General features: G+C 37.5%; 1 protein-coding gene across 7 annotated transcripts in view; it reads left to right on the top strand.

Annotated features, from left to right (window-relative positions):
* The window catches only part of APC (APC regulator of WNT signaling pathway), a 127,526-nt gene that overhangs the window by 78,311 nt on the left and 22,065 nt on the right, over positions 1-27,150 (top strand). For 5 of the 7 annotated variants that reach the window (XM_081052905.1, XM_081052911.1, XM_081052908.1 and 2 more), the window contains 3 exons: positions 10,646-10,750; positions 22,695-22,793; positions 25,494-25,872. In XM_081052905.1, coding sequence (XP_080909031.1) covers positions 10,646-10,750; positions 22,695-22,793; positions 25,494-25,872 — 583 coding nt within the window. The remainder of the gene's footprint in view (positions 1-10,645; positions 10,751-22,694; positions 22,794-25,493; positions 25,873-27,150) is intronic. The other 2 variants (XM_081052909.1, XM_081052910.1) reach the window with 1 other exon arrangement.

Below are 27,150 nucleotides of genomic sequence, written 5' to 3'. Positions count from 1 at the left end.
AGGCTAAAACAAATGGTTTTCAGGTATTATTAAGTCCAGTGTAATTCAAGTTGGGGGTGTACCATACTAAAAACTAAATTAAGTGAATATTTACTTATTGAATGCTGAAACCCTCACTGGCATCCAGGCTTATAATACAGGCAAGTTTCTAGAAGCAACGTCTCTAAGAAATGTGACTAACCCAAAAAAAAAAAAAAAACAACCTAAAGATACTGACATTGGAGAATTCCCCAATAAAACAACCCAGCTGGACCACCTCACGGGACAGCTATAGTTGACAAACTCCATCCCTCAGGCACTTCACTTTTTCATCGGTAGCCCACTCATAAATATGGATAGACAGCTAAACACCACCAGGCATTTTAAATTTCTAATAAGAAATATTTAATGAACATAGATACTATGCTGGAAGAAGAAAACTTTAAAAATAAAGCTAACATTAGTATTCTCAGATAAAAGGTAATGCATCCAAAAAGCAAGAAAACTATAGTATACAAAAGGAACATTCAGAAAATTGAAAGAATTCTTGGAAATTAACATTGTGATCACAGAAATGAAAAACTCATTTCTGAAAACTCATTTCTAGAAAGGTTAAAAATTTCTCAGAAAGTAGAACAAAAGGTAATGAGATGTAAAATAGAAAGGTGAGAAAATTAGAGAATCATTCTAGAAGGCTTCATTATCCAAATATAAAGAAATCCAGAAATAATGGAGAACTAAAGGGAGGGAATCTTCATAAGAAATAAATCAAAATTCCCCAGAACTGAGGGGCATAGTTTTCCAGATAAAATGGCCTCTTCATTACCCAACATCACAGATGAAAACAATTCCATATTGGGCACATCATGATAAAATTTAATCTCAGTAGGGATAAAGAAAAAATTCTAACACCTTCTAGAGAAGGTGAGGAAAACAAATTTCGCATAAATGTCTTTAGATATATAAACAGTAGCACTGGAAGCTGCGAAGTAGAGTAGCAATTTCTTAAAACTTATGAAAGAAAATTATTCCCAGCTATGTTCCAACATCAGTTCTCTGACATGACTGGCCATCCTACAATTCAATTCTAATACTAAATACCCAGAGTTACTGTGTACTCCACATTTAAGGGTAAAATCATTCATAAGACTGCCCTTGCTTGAGGAGCCAGCTGCAAGTTTTGGGGTGCCACCTGCACTCTGCCCAGCATGCTATAAATTCCACCCCAAGTGGATATACTACAGTACAATTCAATCCGAAACTAACTGCCTGGAGCTAGCATAGACCCTACAGGTTAAAGGCAGAGTCCTTCATCAGACTGCCCGCATTTCAGATGCCAGGCCACCCAAAGTTCTGCCCAGCTGGCTTACAAATTTGGGGCTTCTCACAACCCCCTTAGGTTCGATAGTTCACTAGAATGATTCACACACACTGCAAGTTCTATACTTACAATGACAGGTTTATTATAAAGGATGCAGATCAGAAACAGCCAAATGAAAAAAGACAGGGCAAGATCTGAAGAAAGTGAGCAGTGGGGGATGCAGGGCTTACGTGCTCTGTCCTTGTAGAATCTGGACACATCACTCTCCACATGTGTTCAGCAACCAGGATGCTGCTGTGAGCTTTGGTGTGCAGAGTTTTTATTAGGGTTTCATTATGTCAGCATGCTTGATGAAATAAGGGGATGTATGATTGAATTAAATTTCCAGCCCCCTCCCCTCCCTGGAGGCCAGACTGGCCCAAAGTTCAAACCCTCTAGTCACATGGTTGGTTTTTCTGGTGACCATCATCCATCCTGAAGTTATCTAGGTGCCCTCCTTGAGTCACCTGATTTGCACACAAACACAAGAAATTCCAGTTTTTGAAGTACTGGGCAAGGAACGAAGGGACATAGACTGAGTATATTGTTTTATTATACCATACCACGTTATAAATTTACCTCTAGTCAAGCTGCTTATTAAATTTGAAAATAGAATATGTTTCCAGGTACGCCAAGTCTCAAACATGTATTTTTTGTGTACCATTTTCTGGAAGCAATTAGAGGGTATATTTAAACTAAATGAAAATGTAAAGCAAGAAAAATGAAGATTTGGGATCCAAGACAAAGAGAATACAATGGAAGAGAAAAAGATGAAAGATTCCCCAGAATGAAGATGAAGGGAGATTATAAGACAAATGATAGACAAAGTAACCAGCCCATATTGGAACAATTGAGAAGGTTTCAGGAGAGATGAGTCTAAGTAAGAAGGTGAAATCAGTAGAATACTTAAAATGTTTTTGAATTTATTGAAAAGAAAGGGTATTTACGCAGAAGGAGAGAAACTGATGTCATAAATACACAACACCAAATACACAAAACAAAAATGTTAACCTTTAACACCATGGACAGCAAGAAGTTGTTGTAAAGGAAAACAATCACAGTATAACACCTATCAGCCATGATTAGAATTTAATAGTCAAAATAATGTAAATGAAAAATATATCTAACTCTAAAGCAATATTGGAAGGAAGGAGGAACAGGACGAGTGTGAGTGGGATGCCGGTAAAAGAGAACCCCGTCCTCATCTTACTTAGTAGGAAATCAGGCAATTATGCATTAAGCTGAAGACTGCAGAACTAGCAATACAAGCAGGTTATTTAGAGATAGGTAAGTGTGTCCACCCTCACCCTCCCATCCTCCCCCCCAAAAAATATCCTCTGAAAGAGATGAAAATGTTCTTGTTCTTTAGACAACAAGATATGGGACATGACAGGCAAGTGTGAGAGACCACAGTTTATTGTCACGAGCCTTTAGAACTGATGGTGATTTAAATGTATAACTGTGATAAAAAGAAAACATTTAAAAGAGATACAGCCATAATTTAGAAGATGCTTATCTTTCTCTACAATCCAGATTGATTTAATAATTATGCCTTGATAATGATTAGTAAAGTACTTGAGAGGAGCTTGAGGACAGCTAAAACATTAGAAGCAGCACATGCTAGGATAAGTCATGTTTAATATAGTATCACTGAGTACAGGACCAAGCAGTGGGAGTAAGAGGAAGGTACTATTTCAGTGGAACACAAATACAGTATATTCATACCACCAGAAACTATATTACTGAGGCTTGTGCATATCTGTCAGCCCTGCAACCAAGTATCTGAAATTCGGTTTTGCTCACCATACAGAAGGGTGGAGTGTAAGTTAACAGACCATCCCCTCGCCTCTCTGTTGACAGCCACTGAATTTGGACACTTCTCACCTTGTTTATAGGTGAATAAAAAGAAAACCAACATGGGTCTTAACTAAACTATCACTGAATAAGGAAAAGAGAGTAGCATCTGGGAGTCTAGAGGAAAATAAATTTTCAGGAAAGTATTTGCTTCTTAAGTCAACTGCAGGAAGACCTGTCTGTGCAATAGGAGCAGAGTCCTACGGACTAGGATGAAATAGCATCAGGATGAAATGTAAAGGAAAATGAGTAAAGAAGGACTATAGGATTTTTTTAAAAAGCTAAATAAAAATCCATATTGAACAATAAAGAACAGACTTGTTGCTTGGAAAAATTGGCTCAGTATTTGAGGACAGACTTAAGAAGCTTCAGTGGAAAGTTTCAAATGCACAGCCAGATAGACTCTCATCACAGACCTAATGGGAAAAAAAAGAATGCAAAGAATGAAACATTGTCATACTGCCATTTTCTGAACATAATGACTAAAAACATGAAACATTTATATTTAAAAATGTTTACGATATACAAAATAGTATGCACACTTTGATCCCATTTTTTAAAAGCTGCACACACATAAACATGTGCATGAGAAATCGTTTGAAAATGTGAATAACCATCCTTAATCCCTCCTTATTTTTTTACTACGGCCATTTGTTTTGTATTTTTTTATAGTAACTGTACAGTTTTATAATGCGAGAAAACTTGTATACAAAACAAATTCAGCATGTCCTATCATTACCAGCACATATTTTCCACCCATGTACGAATTTTGGGAGTATTTGCTCAAATAATGAACAGTTTTGTTTTTAACCAAAGAATTAGTGCAGACACCTCTCTCTACACACAGGAAAGACAACTGTTTCTAATGTCAAAAGTATAATTTTTCAAAAATAGAGTCCAGAAGTTTATTAGCTCATTTATTCTTTTTAAGAATGTTTTCATCCATGCCTGACTTTTAAAATATTTTAGCACTTTGGCTTCAGTGCATCTGAATTTGAAATATGTGGAAACATGTATTCATTAAGTAGGCAGTTTAAGTACAATAGTCATTCCTAAAAGCCATTTAACCGAACGGTCTTAAGCTAATATAAACCGCATATTTGTAATACAGAGGGTGCCAAAAAAATGTATAGACATTTTAAGCAAGGAAAAAACTATATTAAAATTACAATACTCAATATATACCGATAACAAAAGATAAATACAAGTCATGTGTATAAAGTTTTTGGCACCCCCCAGTGTATATACTCAATATATATCGATAACAAAAGATGAATACAAGTCGTGTATAAATTTTTTTGGCAATCCCATTTCACAATGTTGACTCTTATGGACAAAACAGAACAAAAACAGTATCTCTTTGCTCCCATTTCATTGGCATTGTTGTATGCAGTATTCTGGTCATGACTCCTTTGGCTTCCCAATATAGTTTGTCTGTGTCTGTTTTCCATAATCATACTTACTGCACTCTTTTAATTATTTTAAAAGAAGCAGCTTTTTGTTTTTATTGCGCAGCACTGCATTTTATATTTTTGCTTGGTGTTTTCTGTTTTGAGTTTTGTTTTTTGGGTTTTTTTTTTAATATAAGTGTGGTTTTTTTTTTTAAGATTTTATTGGGGAAGGGGAACAGGACTTTATTGGGGAACAGTGTGTACTTTCAGGACTTTTTTCCAAGTCAAGTTGTCCTTTTAATCTTAGTTTTTGTGGAGGGTGCCATTCAGCTTCATGTTGTTGTCCTTTCAGTCTTAGTTGTGGAGGGCGCAGCTCAGCTCCAGGTCCAGTTGCCATTTCTAGTTGCAGGGGGCACCGCCCACCATCCCTTGCGGGTGTCGAACAGGCAGCCTTGTGGTTGAGAGGGCGCGCTCCAACCAACTGAGCCATCTGGGAGCTCAGCGGCAGCTCAGCTCAAGGTGCCATGTTCAATCTTAGTTGCAGGGGGCAGAGCCCACCATCCATTGCGGGACTCGAGGAGTTGAACCGGCAACCTTGTGGTTGAGAAGCCCACAGGCCCATGTGGGAATCGAACCGGCAGCCTTCGGAGTTAGGAGCACAGAGCTCCAACCGCCTGAGCCACCAGGCTGGCCCTGTTTTGAGTTTTTGATGATGATGTTGTTTTTCTAGCTTACTTAGTTACAGTTAGTTCTCTAACCCCCATCTTTCTTATTCTGATTATTACTGTTTGGCTGCATCTAACACGTTTTCATATTTCTAAATCAGTATTCACATTTTTTTTTAGTTGATTGACGTTTTATTTGTGCAAAATATTCCTTCTTATTCTATTTAATGCTCTTCACCTTGAATTTTATTTTGTTTGCTATTAATATTACTATCCTGACTTTTTGTTATTTGCTCAGTGTAACATACTCTCTGCCTATAATTCCAAATTTTACCAATTTTCTGGCCTCTGAAAAGTCCTAAGAAATTGTCATTTGTTAATAGCAATCCTCACTTTACAGCATGGTTATAAGTTTTTTGAAGGTTAGAGATTCATTTATTTTTTTTTATTTGTTCAAAACTTACTCATATCAATTGGATTTGGGACCGACTATCTGCCATTGTGATCCAGTATCTTCTTGTTTCCTTTTGTTATAAAAATGCTTATATTAGTCATAGCCTAAAATTGTTACATTTAGTCTAACAGTTAAGTGAATATAAACTAAAGGAAGGTGCCATGTCACATTTAAGAAAGAACCAAAGCCCTTTTTTTAAATTTTGCTGTTTGAAGTTTCTTTATTCCATTATTGTCACTTTTCTAATACACATCAAAGGGAGAAGTGAGAAAATGGAGAAAACTGGGGATGGGACACGTACATTAGTTCATATGCAGTGTAGACAAGACAAGATTTCTGCCAAATAATTTCTCCGCCACCACGCACATTGCTGATAGCACTGTCTTCATCCTAGCTGCTAACAACTAGTTTAGGATCTAGGTGCTGGACGTAATGCGAGGGATATGATTATTGCATGTGATTCAAATATCAAAAGCTACAAAAGGATATATGAGGCAACCAGTGTTACCACTTTCTTGTATATCTTTTCTCACAGGTTATTTAAGGAGCTGTAAGGAAAACTGTAGCTTGGTTTTAAAAGCTCTAGAAAATAGCCAGTGAGAAATATTTATTAAAATCCTATGCAAAGTACCCTTATAACTTATTAATAAGGAGACAACCCAATTTAAAATGGACAAAAGATTTGAATAGACATTTCACCAAAAAAGATGCAGAAATGGCTAATAAGCACATGAAAATATGCTGAACATCACTAGTCGTTAGGGAAGTATAAATCAAAACCACAATAAGATACTACTTTACACCCATTAGGATGGCTATAATCATAAAGACAGAAACACTCATTGGCAAGGATGTAGATAAATACACTGCTGGTGGTACTGTAAAATATGGTACAGCCACTTGGAAAACAATTTGTGAGTTCCTCAAAATATTTAACATAGAGTTACCATGTAACCCAGCAATTCCACTCCTCGGTACTGTGTTTCCCCAAAAATAAGACCTAACCGGAAAATAAGCCCTAGCATCATTTTTCAGGATGACATCCCCTGAACATAAGCCCTCATGCGTCTTTTGGAGCAAAAATTAATATAAGACCCGGTCTTATTTTCAGGGAAACACAGTATCTGTCCAAGAGAAATGAAAACCTATATCTACACAAAGACTTTAAACTGGAGTGTTCCTGGCAGCATTAGTTACAATAGCCCAAAGGTAGAAACAATGCCAATATGTATCCACTGGTGAATGAAGAAACAAATGAGCTATCTCCCTCAATGGAGTACTGTTTGGCAATGAAAAGAAACAAATTAATGATACATACTATAACATGGATTAACCTCAGAAACATTATGCTAAGTAAAAGAAGCCAGACACTTAAATGCACATACTCCATTTATAAGAAAATGTGCAGAAAAGGCAAATTTATAAAGACAGAAATTAGATTAGTAGTTACCTGGGGCTGTGGGTGGTGATGAGGATTAACTGTAAATGAGCACAGGGGATCTTATTAGAATGACAAAAAGGTTCTAAAACTGGATTATGATGACATGCAATAAATTTACTAAAAATCATTAAAATCAGTGAATTTTGTGCTTTGTAAATAGCTCAACAAAAAACATTTTTTCAGTCCTAGGCTAGAAAAGTTTGGGTAAGTTATCCAGCAATAATAGGAATGAGGACACTAGGATTATTCCTTCGTACGCCTCAGAAATAGCCTCCTTACTCAGTGTTAGCAGTAGTTTTGGACAGTGATCAGAGTGCAAGTGGGCCTGTAGCCTAGGAACAATGAAAGAATAAAGGGAAGTAAATAAGAAAACACAAATAGTTAAAGTGTTAAAACATTATTTTAGGCTTTGGAGTCAGACTACCTGGGTTGGGATCCCAGCTCTGGCTCTGTCTTTTACTAGGTATGTGACCTAAGGTCAGATACATATCTTCCCTGTGCCTCAGTTTCTTCATCTATAAAATGGGAATAATAGGTGCTCTATGAGTACTTACCTCAGAGAGTTGGTATAAGGGTTTAATAAATTAATAGACGACAAGTGATTGATGCATAATAAACAGTAGGTTTGTTTGTTTTTTAACTTGATCATAGTCCTTATCATCAAGTGGGCCTGGCAGTCTCGCATGCCTACTGTGTTTCTCCGGATCCCCCATTGTCCCTCTATTAGAAGTAATCATGTCACCCTTATCTTGCTCCCTCTAAAATTCCACCTCCTCCTTCACAGGGGAAACAGTAGTTATCGTAGGAACTACCTCTCCTTTCTACTAGGAAACATTCTGTCTGCCTTCCTATTCTTTGGATTTTCAACTCCTGCCTTCTCAGGAACTCCTTCCTCTTATCTCTTTTCTTTCACATATCCACCTTCTTCCTCCTCTATGGCACCTTTCCACTGGCATTTAAATAGGCTCAAATCTTATCTTTAAAATATAAAATGAACCTCCCTCAAGCCCACCTTTCCCTGCAACTGTCTTCCTTCATCTGTCTTCTCTCCTCATTGTCTTTTCCCAATCCCCACTCCAAAGGTGTTTCTCAACTCCCAAGTCTGCATTCTGCACCATTCACTCTTAACACAGCCAATGTTAACACAGCCAATGTTCTACTCCCACAGTTTCACTGAAATGGATCATCCGTGACCTCCATGTTATTAATTAAACTGACATTTTCTATCTTCATTTTGACATTTTCCACATTGTTGAATACTTGCTGTTGCTCAAAATATTCTTCTCTTGGCATCAATGGACTTGATACGCTCATGTTCCTTAGTGTGGCATTAATTGTAGCCATTCCTTAAGGCTGTTTCTCTTTTCTGTGTACTGTCTCTCCCTAAGACCATCTCTTTTATGCTTAGGGCTTCGGTTACTATATACTATTGGCTCTCAAATGCATTTTTTCTAGCCCTGACCTCCAGACTCCTAAAGCTACATGCCTACTCTGCATCTCCACTTAGATGTCTCAAAGGCATTTTAAATCCAGCATATCCAAAACAGAGTTAATGATCTCTTCCTAAGCCTCCTCACCTTCTCAAAAAAACCCTTGTCCTCCTTTAATATTACCTGTCTCTGTGGTTGACGTCATTATTACTCAGTCGTGTGAGCTCAGGAACATAGGCATAACTCTGGACACCAGATCTCTTCCTCCAGTCACCATAATTAAACTGTCACCGAGTCTTTTAGATTTACCTCTGTGTTTTCACTACTTTTATCTCCATCACTGCTTCCCTAGGGAAAAGTACCATCATCTCACCCTTCCATTAATACTTTAGCCTCGAAACTGATCTCCTGTTTCCTACCTACTTACACCATTTAAACTTTGACTTTAAAAAATCAATTTACATGCAACTTTCCCATTAGTACATTAGTATTAGTTATGTGGGGACAGGAGTGCCACCTGAGAATCACACTAAAATTAAACAAAATCAGGACGAATTTTTTTTTTTTTTTTACCATCTTTTTGTTCTACTCTCTGCACTGTGATTGTCTGTGATTGTCTGACATACTAGAACAATCCATGTTCCCTCCATCTCAGGTCCTTTGCATGTGATCTTCTGTTTACCTAAAAGTTCGTCCTCTACCCTTACTTCGTCTCCTAAAACTCCTATTTATTTTTCAGATGTCAATTCAAAACGGCACTTCCTAAGAGCTCTTCCCCAGACTCCCAGACTGTATGATATCCTTCTGTCATATATTTTCACAACACCTGGCATGCTTCTTTCAGAGCACTTGTCAAAGTTTTAACTGTATTGGTATTTCTCTCATTATTTGATAGTGTCCCTAACTAGACTGGAAGCTCCAAGAGTGCCTAGAACAATGTCTGGGTTTGCTAGCGCTGTATTCTTTAGTACCTACTGCAAGTAACTAACAGATGCTCGGTAATTCATTTTACATTGACATCTTCCATTATGTTAGTGTCAAATCTTGGTGGTTTTAGTGATCTTTGATTCATTTTGTCTCTAGGTTGTATGTCTCTACCTTTGTTGATTTTGTTGAACTTTATAGTTTGATTTTCAGATGGTACTATTTTTTCTTCTATTTCTGAATTATTAGGGCTACCTCACTGTTAGCCTACATGTAACTATACTAGTTTGTTGATGGAAATGTTGCATGTAAATTAATTTTAAGTAACATTTTAAATGGTCTGGAAAAGCTTGATGTTTAAAGAAGTTCCCGTGGAAGCTGTTTTGTAAAATAATTATCCATATGTCAAATTTTTAAAGTATAGTTTTTGTTTCAGAGTATTACTTTCCTAAAACAGTCACATTTTGTATTGTTTCATAAAAAATAGTGGAAATATTATTTTATTTATTTGATTGTACGGTGCTATTTTTACAAAGTGACTGCTTTGTACTGGATACGATCTATCTTGAAATGAATACTTTTACTGGATATAATCTGTCATTTCATTTCATATAACAGATGTTGGTTACATTAAAAAGGTTTTCAGTTTTATTCATGTCAAAATCTAAGCTTATCTATTGGTTTCATGTGACTTTTATTAGCAGAAGATGTATATATATTCTCTGTTTCAATATACTTACACAGAAGTTGTTTGTAAGCTTAGGTAATAGTTTAACTGTTACATTTGCAGCTCCATTAAATGCCAGAATCATGTGACCTTGCAGAAAAGACAGCTATCTGTTCTAGTTGGATTATATTCCTGATAGTGATGTGAGCACAGCTGGTGGAGGATGGTGTTTCTGTGAGTCTCAGAAAATCCTTTGTCTTGTGCGGCTCCAATGCTCGAGGGACACACTTCACTTTCCTCTTACCAAAATAGTCGACTGCCAGCCATGCTGGAGGTTCTGAAGTCTGAAGCGCAGTTCCATGCCTTTGTAAACCTGTATAATTGATGCATTCAAAACTTTAAAACAAGAAGGGGAAAAGCTTTGCGCTAAGACAGCATACACCATCTTTGTGTGTAATGATGTTAACTCCATGTTAACAGAGGCCATCTCAGAGCAAGCATGAAGCTGGCTTACATGAAGCTGAGCGGCAGAATGAAGGTCAAGGAGTGGCAGAAATCAACATGGCAACTTCTGGTAGCAGTCAGGTAAATAAAGCATTTTATTGGTTGTTTTTTTTTAAATTAACTGTTTAAACATTTAAAAAGGAATATGGAGTCAGGCGGTCCTCAGAATGATCTGTAAATCTTATCTGTTTCCTTAATCCTGAATGAATATCTCCAGAAGCATTTGGTACCAAAATGCTGTCATTTTTATTTATTACAGTTAACAATAATGCTTTCAAAATTTCAGAGGGTATTTTATAGCTCTAAATTGTGTGTTTCTGTTTTAGTCTGAAATGATTCGTGTAGGTAGAATTTTTTTGAAAAATAAACACTAAGCTACATTTTAGTTACGTGTGTGATTTGACCTAGTTATTGCTTGCATTGAATAGGTTTGCTCTTTCTCTAAGGCATTCTGTGCAAAGACATTTTCATGTTTTTAAAAAATAATCATAAGGACTTTGCTGTAGTTCTTGTTTACTTTTGTACTTCAAGATTACATAAATCTGGATATCTGAATCATATCTTTGAAAAATGTGATTTTAATGCTTATAAAAAGCAAAGAGAAGTAAAAAGTCATGTTTAACTATTATCACATCATTTTTAGCAAAATTGTAGAAATCAACTTGATTTTTTTTTAAATGTAGAACTGTTGTCTTGTTATGCTGCCATTAATTTTCTATTAGAGTTTTGTTGATTTCATTCTAATATGACAAAATGTGTATTCTCCACATTTTTTCAAGGAATATTTTTTATGCTGTAAGTGAATGATTTTTGAAAACAATTTCAGTAAGCTAATTTTAAGGTAATTTTTCTACTATTGATATAAAATATTCCTTTAATGTCTATAGATTACTTTTGTTATTTATAAAAAAAGAACATGCTTCTATTAATTCATTAACATTTGAAGCTTAAAATGTCTCATCCTTAAATATTTAAATTATTTTACTGAATTAAATTTTGGTATTACTAGTTAGTGTTGTACTGGGGGAAATTGTTAAGTTATAGACAGTAAATTAGTGCAAAAGAAATTATATTTAAATAGCACGTTTGAGTTATTTCTTTGTCTGTTTAAGGAATTATTTGGGAAGTTCATGTGTTCATACACATATATAGAAAAGAGAAAAGTTCCATCTTCTTGACAGAAAATAATTCTTTGCTTAAGATTAGCCTTACCATTAGTGCTTTTGGTCCTATTCCAGTTATTATGTACTTTAAAGCCTTACCTGTCCAATAATATGGTTATCTATTTAAAAAATAGTAATTGAGTCTTTATCACAGAATTAATTAATCAGTTAATTTCAAGTAGATTAGGTTTAGTGTCAAAAATGAAAACTAGTAAATATATAAAAAGATTAGAAGAAAATGTGGGTAGAATTTTTATAAACATGAGATAGGTAGGAAACCATAAAAGAAAAAGATCAATAGGTTTCACATAAAAATGTAAAACTTCGGTATGCCATAAAATCAGCAAGTTTACACAACAAACAAAGACCAAGGTCACACGTTATTTGTAAATATTTATGACAAGGAAAAAGTTAAAATTGAAAATACGTAAAGAGTATTTACAAATTAACTATGTAAAGACTGTTAGAACACAGACAAAATACATGAAGAAGAATTAGAAGGAAATAAAAGTGACTTGTAAACATGGAAAGATGTTTGATTTTATTAGTAAGGATGTATTAAAATAAACTACAACTGAAATGAGATTGTTTTGGGGAGGCCATTGGCTTGGAAAAGACCAATAACACTCAGCAGTGGTTAGCAGGCATTCTCATATACTGCTTTTATTTGTGTAAAATGGAACAACCTTTGTGAAGAACAATTTTGTAACATGATATGTATCTAAATTATAATGTGCCTGCTCTGTGCCTCATCATTGCGGCATCTAAAATTTTATGCTAATGAGGCAATCAGTCGAGAAAGTGTGCTCAGATGTGTTTGAAGAGATTTCATCATAATATCATTTAGAATAGCAAAAATATAAATAACCTGAATGTACATTAATCAATAAGTAATTGGTTAAATTATGTCAGTCAACTGTGGAGAAGTGGGTAAGTGGCTCTGGAGTCAGCAGACCTGAGATAAATCTCATTCCCCTACTAACTACTTAAGAGACTAAAGTTCAAGTAAACTTTGAGCTTCAGTGTTTTCCTTTTCATAAAATAAGATGGTGAGAATTAAAAGTAATATGTACTTAGCATAGTCACTGGCATATAGAAGATACTCATTAAAGGTAAGATCTATGGTTGTTATCAATCACTATTAAGTTATTTTTAAAGTAATAAATATTAGGTGCCAGATATTGTTTTGGACTCTGGAGATAAAGAATTGAAGAGGACAGACAGTCTCTGGCTTAAGGAACTTATATGGTACATCCATGCACATGTTAAAAATGATTAATTACACCTCTTTATATAGAAATCTAACTTGTGTTTTAGCCTTCAGCCTTGCCTTTTCTAATGTTATAGGAAATATCATATTATATCAGAGTCATTTTTCCAAAACACAATTTGATCCTATCACTTACTTGTTTAAACCTTTCAGTGGCAACCCACTGCCCATAGACTAGAATACGGTTCTCTATGTTGCCTGCTCTTCCAGCAGTATCTCTGCTGCCCCTATTTCTTACCACTCCCTCCGCTCCAACTCTTCAGGTCTGGAGTGTGTCCAGGGCTTTTACATGCTGTCCCCTATTCCCAGAACTCTCCTCTCCTTCAGTGCACTTTATGTGTCTTACTCACCCTTCCCCTCAGTTTAAGTAGCACTTATTCCAGGACGTTTCCCTTGTTCCCACTTCCCTGGAATAGAGAAAGTGCTGTCAGTACAAAGTACTCTCTACTGTGTTCTCATAGGATTTAGCATTTCTTGTTGGTCCAGTTGTCTGCCTGCCTTTCTAAAGTCCTTTAAGCTGGACTGGATTGCACTTGCTCACCATTGTACCCCAAACTTTAGCCTGGTACTTGGCCAACAGTATTTAATAAATGCTCGTTGAGTATTGATAAATGTTGTTAACTTAAAAATAATTATAAGAAAATTATAAGAAAAATAATTATAAGTTTTTGCTTTGAAAAAACAAGTATTGTGTGATTGTTCATATTATACATCTGTATGATATATGTATACACGTGTACATGCATAGAAAAACATCTGGAAGAATGTCCTTTAAAATATTACCAGCGTTATCTCTAAGTGTTGGAATTTACAAGGTTTTTACTTTCCTGTATATACTTTTATGTATTATTTGTGGTTTTTGTCGTGAGTGAAAAGAGTAAATTAGGGTCCAGTATTCATTCATCATTCAAATAATGAATTCTGATAGTGCAGTTGATTCATTGGTAAGTAGGACAAACATGTTTGGCAATATCAGTCATAGGCTTTCCCACCAAATTGATGTTTGTATGACACTAATGCTACTAATGCCATTTATTTGGTCCCTTTTAGTCACTGTTTAAAACAATATTATTGGTGCTCCCAGATCGTAATGTAGAGGAGGGATATTTATCTTTGGGACTGTGATTTGGTTACGCCCTGATTCCTTTAACCTATCTTAATAGGATCTGCACACGTGGGGGCCTCTTGGGGTTTGTTTTGTTTTATTATCTGCTCCAGAAACAAAAACTGTTGATACTAATTGAAAATAAAAACCAGTCGCTGACTTTCTCAAGATCACAATCACAAGAGCCTCTAAAGCCTGTGCCCTGGTGCACTTTTCTTTGTTGCCACGTGGAAATTCAGTGCATCCCCTCTGTCACCCGGTTTCCTGCCTGCATCCAGTCTGCCAGAATGAACGTTACAAAGAGTAATCATCATCTTTGTAAAACCCTTGATTGGCTTCCTTCGTTCATAGAATAAAATAACCCTTTATTAAGGTTTATGTAATCTGGCTCCTACCTATGTCAGCTTTATGTTACACTTTGCTCTCGCCATTTCAGCCACCCTGCATTTCAGTACCTCATGTTTACTGGCCTCCTCCTTCTGCAGCCTGTGCACAATCTGTTTCCTATCCCACTTCCCACTTCACCCAGTTAATAGCAGTTCGTATGTGTGTGAGCTAAAGCATGACTTTCTCAAGGGGCTTGAATAGTTCAAATCCTTCTGTTAAGGCTGTCCTACCATGTTCCTGTCCTCTGAAGACTACCACATTTGAAGTTGTACATTTATTTGTGTCATTCTTCAGTTCATACCTGTTTCCCTACTAAACCATAAGCTCAGAAGGGCAAGGATTCTGTCTAGTTTTGTCCGTTTTCATGCTCCCACAGTCCCTGATAAGTAATTGATAACAATAAGTATGTGTTGGTTGGGAGGAAGGACTGACATCCTTTCTAGAAATAGTGTTTCTTGATCTGCGATTAGTCTTCCCTGGGAGTTAAGTGGAAAGAGAAAGCTAGAAGTAAATTACACTCCTACAGATCAGATCCCTGATTGCTTAGTGTGTACTTATTTGTGTAATTCATTTATGAATTGATTCTCTGCTTTTCCATTGAAAGTTCAGAACCAAATCTCTAGTGTTAGCTCCTAAGTAGTGATGAAGTTCAACCAGGAGTGGGGAAAGATGAAATGGTAGGATAACCTTTTCTGCTGCTAATAAGTGTTGTAAAACTTTATATTATGAAATTTCAAACAGAATAATACAGTAATCCACATGGACCCAAACCACCTTGCCCTCCCATTTTATTTTTGAAGAAGATCCTAGGCATCATCGTCATTTCTCTGAATATTTTAACTATGTTTTCCCAAAAGCTAAGAGCATTTTTTAAATAGATAACTATAGTGCCATAAGTACACTCCCAAAGAAACTAACGGTAATTCCTTAATAGCATCAGATATCTGTTCAATATTCAAATTTGCAATTGTTTCATAAATGTCATAATTATTCACAATTTATTTGACTCGGTGCAGATAAAGTTCATGCATTGAGATTGGTTAACATATCTCTGAAGTCTCTTTTACTATAGGTTCCTTATTTATCTCTTACGTTTTACTGCTATTTATTTGTTGAAGAACCACAGTTGTTTGTCTTACAGTTTTCCATACTCTAGATTTTGCTGATAACATCTCCATGGTGTAGTTTGACATGTTCTTCTATATATCCTGTAATTTGGTAGTTGGATCTAGAGATGTGGTCAGATTTGGGTTCAGGGTTTTTTGGTTTTTTTCTTGGTGTTTTTTTTTTTTTTTTGACAAGACTTTTTTATAAGTGGCATTGTGGTCTCCCATCAGGAAACACATACTGACTGGTTGTCTCTCTTTTTGTGATATTAATAGCCATGATACTCAGTGTCCAGCTCCATTAACTCATTAGGGGTTACAAAATTAGCTGGAATATTTCTATAAAGAGAAACTTCTCCTTACCTACTGTTTAATTACTCCTGGGTACAGTACAGAAAAAATAAAATGGGAAGTGCTTGCTTCTTTCCCCTCTTAAATCAAGAGTCACAGTGAGCTGGAGACTGCTACTGCCCTGTAGCAGAACCCTTCTGGGTTATTTTCCAAAGTGAACGAGCAGGAGGACAGAAGAGGGGTTCTGACACAGCAGGTGTCGCTGAAATTGTATACCAGCTCTGTGCAGTGTGACTGTCACCCATAGTGACAGGTAGGTAGTGTGCTTCTAGGCCCCTCAGCAAACATTTGAGTGCCTGTAATGGCGATGAATATTTATGGATGAATAGGGCAAAGCAGCAAATAAAGAGATGCTTGTTTCTAATATGTAGTGAATAGGGATTGTACGTAATTGAAGGGTAAGTAGATTCATCTTATCCCCACCTCCCTACTCCGCAGCCCATCTTTCACTATACTGTTAATCTCTTCCCCAACTCGTTTCCCCTGACAAATAATATAAAACTCATTATCAATGTTGAGCATCTGTTTACTAAGCGTGTACATTATGCTAAAACTATTCTCAGCCCTAGCATATGTTGGTGAACTAGGTAGGTGCAACCTTGTCCTCAAGAAATGTATAATCTAGAAGTAAGACACATGAGCAGTTTCCACAAAGTGTGCACGTGCTATGAGAGGGCAAGTACCTAGTGCAAGGAACACGTATCAGAAGCACTTAACCTACTTTTAGGGTGAGGTTGGTCCTGGAGAAAATTACAAAGCAGTTTATTCTGACTCCTCAAAAATGATTGGGTAAATTAGATGAACTAAGATGGTGGCTTGTGGTTAGGGAAGAATTGATAGGTTTGAGAGAGTCCTTTACTGAACAGATACCTGAGAATATTTAAGAAATAGAATCCATGAGGTTTAGTGTTGGTTGTGAGGGTTGAGGGGAAAGGAGAAGTCCAGAGCGACTCCCAGGTTTCTGTCACAGGCAGCTGGAAGGATAGTGATGTGGTTCAGTGATAATACTAGGAAAGGAGCAGGTTTGTGGGGGGAAGTAATCTAGTCTTGAAAATATTAAAGACATTAAGCCTGAGACTTTGAAATAGAAATGTCAGGTAGGCTATTTGGGTTTAGAATTGAGGGGAAGGATGAAGAATGTGATAATGAAAGATATGGAAGATTTTTATATCCCTTGTAATTATAAAGTGAGAAGATGAAGACCTAGGCTAAAATTACAAAGCAAGGGAATAATATGGTTTCATTGCTGATCTTTACAAAACAATTTCACTGGCTTTCTTCTCTACCATATCATATTGGAGTTGAGATTTAAATGAAAGGTTAAAAAGTAGAAGAGAGCAATTTGTTCTTTTAAGATGGAAGAGACCTGTTTGAATGTGATGGGAAGGAGCCAGAAGAGAAAAAGTTTGAAGATCCCAAAAAACAAAGAGAAATGGGAGGGAATGGATTCAAAGCAGACATGAAAGGCTGGGCATTAGGTAGGAGAAGGAGTGTGTCTGATGCAACAGCAGATGGAGAAGGATATGGAGGCAGATAATCTTGTTGGTTTGATAGCAAGAAGTGGAGGAGTTTTTTCTGATGGGTTCTATTTCTCTGTAAATTAGCTTAGAAAGTAAAATTATTTGTGGTAAAAGAAAGAGAAGAGCCCCAGTTTTGTACAAAATAAGGCATGTCTAAAATAGCCACTATGCGGAAAGAAAGGAGCGCTAACTAGGGATACGCAAGGATCACAGGTACAGTATAAGGGCCCAGGTGAACTGGCGACCATAAATGTGGTATGGGCAGCATGCTGAAAGGTTGTGTGTATTTCTCACATGCTCAAATTTCCCAACTGCTGCTCAGCAGTTCATGTCAGGGCAGAGAAAGCAGACAGTTGAATTAATCTTCAGTTGCACTGTTTCCCCGGCAGATGGGATGGAATAACCGTGTGGCAAAGCTATTGAAAATTAGCAAGAGAATTATGGAAGTGGTAGACCACAAGAAACCCAAACTGGAATATGTACAGACATGCGTGCGCTGCATATTCCATTCATTTCAGTGAAGCTTTCTTGGGAAAGGTTAAAGGAGATTGCTAGATGAATAGGCTGTCAGAGCTACCTCAGGATAAGTAAATGCATTATTCAGAGACGGTGCATTTCAAGGTAATGGGAGATGGTCCAGAATATGGCCATGGATGTCAATGGCTAAAGTGAGGCAGAGGAGAATAATGTCATTGACGATGATATCAGAGAGCTGAGGGGCAGGATTTTGGATAGGTCATGTGATAGATGTTGAACTTAGCCAGAATGATGGCAGTAATCGAAGGGGAAGGAAATCAGTGGACCTTGTACCAAAGTATTTAATGATAGAGGATAGTGATTGGGAGGTTAGTATGCGATAGCACTGGAGAAGGGGAAAGGTAATTAAAATCCAAGATTTGGGGCTGTTACAGGAAGGTGAGGCGTAATGGTTTCACAGTGGTATTGAGGAGTGAGGAAAACATATATTCATGCTACCTCCTGACTCGGAAGTACATGGGATGTGGGAAAGCGAGCTGTAGAGGGAAGTGGTGTCACGTGAAGCTAGGTTTCAGTTAAGGCCATGAGTGAAAGGAGCATTAACTGAAAAGTTGCGGATGTCAGTGTATTTATGAATCATGGAACCTGGATTCCATAAGGAAGGTTGGATGTGAAAGAGAACAGTGAGAAATAGGGTCTCACACATTTCAGGGCTGAGAGTCAGGAATGATACAGGGAGTACCTACAAGTATATCTTTGGACAATGAGCAAGGCTAATTGAAGGGATGTTCCTCATGACTGATTTAATAGTCTTAAGGTTGTGAAAGAGTCACTCACACTCAAGTTCCTTCAATTTAGTCATGAGTTGGGCGGGAAACACTTCTTATAAAGTTACCATTTCTTGCAGGTAGAGAGACTTGTCTCTGAAAGAGGTTGGCTCAGGTCTCGCCATAATAAAGGGACCTAGGAAAGATCCTCAAGGCCCAAGTTCTAGGCTTACAGGAAATGTAGCTATGGAATGTTCTCTTGGTGTCTCCTTATAATAAATGCATCTGGATTTCTAGCTAGATAATATTGGGAGAGGGAGAAGTGGCCCAAAATCAAGCAACTGTATAGGAAGATACTAAGACTAAAGCTTAAAAAAGATTTGGTGTCTACACTGAGATGAATGTCAGAAGCATGTTTTATTGTGTAAATAGCTTTTCCCTTGTTACATATTTAACCCCTGGTTACTCTTTTGTTTCAAACAGGGTGTTAGTTATGCATTGCTGCTTAAACTTAGCAGCTTAAAACAAGCTTAAGCAGCTTAGAAAACATTGTTTCTGTAGCTGAGTGCCTCTAGTTGAGGGTCTTTCACCACGGTGCAGTTAAGGCCTTGCCTGGGGCTGTAGTCATCTCCAGGCTTGCCCAGGGGAAGATGTGCTTCTAAGTTTATTCGTAGGGCTGTCGGCAGACCTCAGTCCTGTGGCTAGTGGCCAGACACCAGTTTCTTGCCACCTGGGCCTCTCCAAAGGGCAGTTCACAATGTAGTAGCTCGCTTCCCTCAGAGAGAATGAAAGAGGGTGAGCAAAGCCCCATGACTATTCCCTTTACCTGGAGTCTCGGTCCCTCTAATCCATCCTCTTTATTGCAACCAGAATAAGCTCTTTATCTCCAAATTTATTTGTAGTTCACCCTCTCCCTTCTCCCTCGCCGTCCCTTCTTTCTCCCCCCCCCCCACCTTTGCTAATGCTTCTGGGTTGCCCTATGCCTAATCTCCCTCCTTTTTATTAGCTAAACTCCTCATAGTTGAAGTCCAAAGTCAGCACATTTCCTCGGAAGCCCTCCCTGTACTCCCAAGACTGAGTCCGTGCCTTTCCAGCGTGTTCACATAACCACTGTCAAAGCACTTACCGCTATGTATTTACATGTTAACTTCCCCATCTAGACTCCATGTGCAGTGAGGGTAGGACTGTCTTCATTTATATCCCTAGTGATGAGCACTGCACTGAGAAAGTAGCAGAAGCTCAGTGACTGTATGTGTGTGGTTGCATGTGCACTAAATGACCATTATGAAAGCACCCAGCAGCTGGTAGCGGTGGGAAGACATGCAGGGTGAGTCTTTTTCTGCTGCCCCTTCTTGCCCTGAGGAGTGCTAACTAGCTGCTCCAAATCAGGAAGTATTGCTGGAGGGCTAATCCGCATAATACATCCAGACCCACAACGAGAGCAGAAACTGGAAAGGGTAGCCACCCTGGCTCTCTGTATCAGTATTCTTACTCCAACCCTAGATTTCCCCAGGTGGGTGTGGGGAATAAGTGGGTCTTCATGCTTTTGTATGAGGGAACATTAAAAAAAGACCTCACAAGTTGGTATTTCTTAAAAGTAACTTCATTGAGGAAAGGTCAACATACAATAAAACATACCCATTTTAAATGTACAGCTGAAAGTGTTTTATATTTAAACTCTTTTTCAAAAATTTGTACAATTACACTTACAAATGTAATTTTCTCTTAAAAATGTTATTCTCTTAAAAATGAATGATGGTCTCAAATATGCTTTTGTAGTAGAGTGAGGAAAACCTTATCTTGGCCGATAATGTGACATCTGTGGAAGTTCTAAGCTGCCCTTTTAAAACTGAACTTCATAGTATTACCTATTAAGGACTTTTTATGACAAATGCAAAAATCTCCATATGAGTATTTAACCGTTACATACAGTTAGAATGCTGACTGATTACTTAGGAATGCTGGTTAACAGTTTCCTGTGTTATCGGCCAGTGGAAGTTAGCAGATGAACAGTTAAGGTTGCTGGCTAACAGGAAGTTTTTAACGTGTCATCAAAGGTGAACCAAAGGAAATTAAAAGGTCTTTTGATTCCAAAATTTAGGGCAATGGGATACATTCAGAGATCATCATTTGTTCCACCTCTTTGAACCCTCCAGAGTAGGAGATCCCAACTCCCAAGCCTCAACACCTATTATTCCATCATGGTTTTCTCTGCTAAACCCCCTTCTCCAATTAGCCAGAGCATCTATGTCTGAAAGTCAGTTAGAATTAGCAGTGGGGTGCCCTGTCCTTATAAATTTAACTGCTAGCTCCTCATTCATTCATAAGTCAACAGCTATTTTGTGGATACCTACTGTGAACCTCAGACTGCATGGTACGGAGAATACAGCAGTGAACAGAATGACGTTTCTGCCCTCAAAGAGCGTATGTTCTAGCTTTTCCTTTTGACAGGTTGAGAACTGCAACAGAGTACCTGCTAGGATTGCTTTATGATTGAATTTTGTTGTTATAATTATTCTTAATCATTAATGGATGGCTTTAGCTATGGCCTATATTTGATGGGTCCCAGATATTTCTCTGGGTCTCAGTCCCTACTCCTATCCAGAGTTGCATCTTACGTTTTCAGATGCCCATTAAAGCATTTTTACTGGATGTCAGTATATTCAAAGGTGATCTCAGTTCCCACATTGAAAGCCATCACCTAGGTTTCATGTATCCATTAATAGCACCATTATCTACCCATTTATCCAAGCTCAGCACTTCCAAGTTGAGTCCCAGCATCTCTGCTCATATCCAGTCAGTTAGCAAGCCAGTTGATTTTATCCTCTACATACAGGGCATCCCATTTCACTATTCTCACTTCCTTACTCTGTGCCCTCAGCACCACTCAGTTATTGAAAGTACCCTCTTCCTGATGTCCCGCCTGTGATCTCTCCATCCTATTCTCCATACACTTTTTAAGACATAGTTCTGATTGTGCCATTCTCCTGCCTAAAGTCTAGTGACTCTGCGACATCCATCGCTTGAAAACATCTTCAAAAGGACATGTGAGATACTTAACAGTGTAATCCAACATTTATCTCCCACTACACACCTTGTGTTCTAGCCACATTAAACAGGAACACTCCAAGCGCTCCCTATTTTTACCTTTACACAGTCTCCTCCCCCTAAATTCAAGGCCTGTCTTAAATGTTACTGGTTGTATACAGCCTTGAATAGTTCCTGAGCAGCTGTTGTTTCTTCCTGTTTCCCTCAGTGATTTATACATTCTCCTTCCCTAGTGTGTATTGTATCACACTGCAGTTACTTATTTTTTTCATGTTTTTCTCCAGTAGTTTCCAGCAGTCCTTTCTATACTGTAAGCTCCTAGAGAACTTGGATTATACCGAATTCACAGCTTTGTGGTAATTTGGATCATTTAATCAGTGGAGCTTTCTATCAATCAGTTTATAATTAACTGAATGTGATCGCATGTCTTTGGATGTTGAAAAAATACTACTCTTAGAATTTCTTCAGTGTTTGGTTACTACGATACTGTAGTTTAGCTGTGATTTGCAACAAATCTTTTCCTCAGTTTTTCTCTAAAATTTACTTAATAAGTTTTTTTTGAGCAGTTATAATGTTCGTACTTTTTTTGGTGAAAGAGAAGTTTATTAGAAGAGATAATATACTCCAAAGAATTGGGAGCGGGCTGAGCACAAAGAAAAGCAGCTCAAGGCCACTATTAGAAGAAAAAGTATACTCCAAAGGGTTTGGAGCGGGCCCGAGCAAAAGCAAGGTTCAGAAGGGCTCGTACCGTTCACAGAGTACCCTAACATGAACTTGGCTATGTTTATCAATCATTTTAATTACACTACCTATAATTTGCTTAATTTCTAGGGTTCAACTACACGAATGGATCATGAAGCAGCCAGTGTTTTGAGTTCTGGTGGCACACACTCTGCTCCTCGAAGGCTGACAAGTCATCTGGGAACCAAGGTAACAGGACTGTAAACCTGGTCGCTTATACTATCATTACTTTTCTAGTGCTCACTAGCTAAGTCGCTAAGAACATTCTTCATCGTTAAATTCAACTAGTGGAGAATTCTGATGCCATTATCACAGTCTCTTAACAAAGTGCCATCTTTTTATACAAAGAAGCACAAGACAAAGGGAAAATGATGATTATAAAAAGTCCCATCTTAGCGAGGTTTTGGGGTTTTTTTTCAGTCTTATCATCCACTTCTCAGCAAGTATCCTAAGCTCTAGCCACATCGCTTATGTGCTACTTCCCAAGTACACACTGTGACTGTCCGCCGCCATACCTTGTCTGCATTGGCACACACCTCCACTTTCTACCCCACCACAGAATGGCTGGCGGGACCCTTGCCAGCCTTCAGAACTCTTCTCAGGCTTTACTACTTTCCAAAACATTTTCTGATTCCCAAGGTCCTCTCACTTCGACGTGTAGTCTTTCTCCCTCCTTTGAGTCCCTACAGTATGCATGAAACTCTTTTGGAGAACACGGACTGTTTTTTATGTATGTTTTGCTGCATCTAGCACAGAGCCTGCACATAATGAGTGTTTAATAAATATTTAAGTAGATAGAAAAAAATTATTGAAATTGAATGTTATCCCGTGCTGATAAGTCAGCTTTCTGAGAGTCTCTCAGTTGTCAGCATATTTTAGGACTTGGAAATAGTATGTCTGAAAAGAAAATAATTATTTTATTATTATTTTAAAGCCAGAGACTTTAATATTATATTGACAAAGATGAAATTCTAATATCACTGAACAATATATTTTCCATTAAATGTAAATAATCCCATTAATTGTTCTCATAGCGTACTCTATATACTCTTTCTTTAATAATGTAATGGCTTTTAAAAGCATTACTGAAATAACATGTGAATTTAAGAAACAAATTTTATGGTAATCCATGATACTGTTAATATGAGACTTAATCCTTTTAATAACTCATAATGGCTCCTACGTGGGATCTCTGGTTATGCCAGTAACTGCTAGGAGTTGTATGTATGTAATCTCTGATCTTCTCAAAAACACTGTAAGATATTCTTGTTCCTCTTTATTAAGTGGGAAAACTGATACAAAAAAAGTTTCAGGCAGCCGTTGTGTAATTAAATTGGAATTCAACCCCAGATCTATCCAATATCAATACATAGTTTTTACTATTAAGAAAATCTCTAATATTAAACATTACTGCTGTGTGAAAACTAGCAACTAGAATACCTTTTCATTTTGAAGTGATTTGCATATTAAGACCTTACTACATTTTTTAATCCAGCTACTACCCTGTACACATATTATTTCATTTAATCTTCACAGAGAAAACCCTGTTAGCTAAATTCCTTCTTTTTGCAACTGAGAAAACAGGCTCAGAGAAATGAAATAACTTGGTAGTGTTACACAGTTTGCTGGTAATTGGTGGAGCTAGAATTAAAAAGCCCGTTTATTCACAGTTCTATACTGCCTTCCTGAACCTTTCATACCTAAGAGTAATGTGTGTTTACACAGTTAGAATACTTTCTCGATCTCAGCACTATTGGCTGGCTACCTCTTTGTTGCATTGTAGTATCTTTAGCAGCATCCCTGTTCTGTACCTACTGAGTTTCCCGGAAAATAAGACCTAACTGGAAAACAAGCCCCAGCATGGTTTTTCAGGATGACATCCCCTGAACATAAGCGCTAATGCATCTTTTGGAGCAAACCTTAATATAAGACCCGGTCTTATTTTCAGGGAAACACGGTACTAAATGCCCATAGCGCTTCCTCCTGCATCTGTGACAACCAAAAATGTCTCCAAAGCTTTGCCAAAAGTGGGGGAAGGAGGGCAAAATGGCCCCGCCCATTAAGAACCACTTTTATTACTAACCTCGAGCTTTGAAATGAGTCTGATCACAGTCCAGGAGAGCAGGGTACTGTTTCCTGTTTCTAATCTGCTTCTAAGTAAATCCTTAGACTTTATTTTCAGAGAGTAAATGATGCTGAATGGTTGTTTTAAAAAAAAAAAAAAAGGAGTAAGAATCTTGGCTTTGTACTCCCTTATGTGATCATAGTATTCTTTTTGTGACAAAATATTTTTACATCTATAAGGGAGAAATCTTATAATTTTAACAATACTATTGTAATTATAATCCGATGAGGGTTAGTGATTGCTGAGAACTAGTATAGTACATAAAGATGGTTGAAAACTGTTTTCTATTTATTAATTATAGATTAAAAGAAATAAAAATTTTAATTGTGCAAAGAATTTAGATAGACCACATTGCTTTGTGCATAAATATGTGAAATTAGTTGATTTCCAGTCATTATAATCAATGGATTATCACCAGCTGATCTAGACAAACAGCAATTTATGTAACAACCCAATTTCTTTTTCAGCACTGTGTACTGCCACTGTTAGGCTGGTGCAACAGGGATTGAGGTTTTTGCAATTATTTTTAACCTTTTAAACTACAATTACCTTTGCACCAATCTAATGTTATTTATTCATATAAACAAATTGATTATGATTATTTAGGTTTTGAAATAATGTTCATTACATCATCCTGGAAAGAGTTTTTTGGTGTGTTTTTTTTTTTTAATGCGTTACAATAACTATCCCATTCATCACTTCATTAGTGTTGGCTTTTAGGTATTAAAGTCATAATTTTGTTTCTAAACTCATTTGGCCCACAGGTGGAAATGGTGTATTCATTGTTGTCAATGCTTGGTACTCATGATAAGGATGATATGTCACGAACTTTGCTAGCTATGTCTAGCTCCCAGGACAGCTGTATATCCATGCGGCAGTCTGGATGTCTTCCTCTCCTCATCCAGCTTTTACATGGCAATGACAAAGACTCTGTGTTGTTGGGAAATTCTCGGGGCAGTAAAGAGGCTCGGGCCAGGGCCAGTGCAGCGCTCCACAACATCATTCACTCACAGCCTGATGACAAGAGAGGCAGGCGTGAAATCCGAGTCCTTCATCTTTTGGAACAGATACGAGCTTACTGTGAAACCTGTTGGGAGTGGCAGGAAGCCCACGAACAAGGCATGGACCAGGACAAAAATCCAAGTAGGTTCCATGTAGAGCGTACATCAGAGTGCATGTTACAAAGCAAATATAAAGGTTTTAAAAAGGAAACTTTTTAGTTAGTGTGTTGTCTTTACGAATAGGAAGGGGAAATGCATATTAGCCATCTATACTGCTAACATAGTTGAAAGCTTAAGTCTATATTTCCCTAGAAAAATTTAGCAAATGAGTATGTCATATGGACTACTGTGCAGCCCAAAAAGAAACAGGAAATCGCGAGAGACAGAGTCCTAGCATAGTAGGTCTAGAAAGAACTTAAGCAATTATGTTGCCCATCTCTTTCATTTTATAGATGAAGTTCAGGCAAGTGACTTGACCTAAGTTCCTTCAGCTGTTTGTGACCACGCCATAATCTTTTACATTTGCATATCACTCTACTCTGGATACAGAGCTGTGTTATACTGTTATTTGGTCCTCACAACAACCCTGTGAAGTAGGAAGGGAAAGTATTATCTCCATTTTACAGATGAAGAAACTGAGGCTCAGGAAGGCTAAAAGATTGGCCTGTGGCCTCACAGCTAGTAAATGGTGGAGCAGCAACAGAGGCCAGATCTCCTGACTCAGCCCAGTGCTCTTCCTGCGCACCATCCTGCTCCAGGCGATGGGCCCCTATTGCTGGGAGTGATCAGCCACCCAGCTCTTTGCTCAGGGAGACACCCCCTTGGCCACCAGTGCCTCCCCCTCAGGAGCAGGGAGCATGGGCGTTGAGACCCTTGGGGACATAACTTACTTCATTCCTGTAGCAAGAACCAAAAGCAGTAAGTATGTAAGGTAAGACCTTTCTTTCACCTGATAGAACACACACACACACACACACACCACCATCACCACCACCACCACCACCAACAACAACAAAGAACTGTTGCTTCACCCTGCTGATTTGGGAAGTATTAATAGAAGGAGGTGACGGTGAGAGAATGATCCGTGAGACTTCGGTAGATTTTTTTTTTTTTTTTTTTTTTTTTTTAGCTTAGGTATAAAGGTGAATTTATTTAAAATCTAAAAAATTTTTAAGGATAAGAAAACACAAGAAACAGTCCTTTATATCTGTTTGTCCTAGGGATGAGGAGAACTAAGAAGACACTTTACTGGGAGAACATTGTCTTTCTAGATTGTTTTTGTTGGCCATTCATAATTATGTAATGACTAGCATTTTGTGCTCTTGATAACCTATTCATTCTCAAAAAAGTTAAATAGAAATTAATATTGTTACTTCTGGAAAATAGACTTGCTTTTTAAATTTTATTTCAGATAATGAGT

The sequence above is a fragment of the Rhinolophus hipposideros genome, assembly GCF_964194185.1.
Source record: "Rhinolophus hipposideros genome assembly, chromosome: 7".
Lineage (NCBI taxonomy): Eukaryota > Metazoa > Chordata > Mammalia > Chiroptera > Rhinolophidae > Rhinolophus > Rhinolophus hipposideros.
This window is presented reverse-complemented; position numbering and strand designations above follow the sequence as displayed.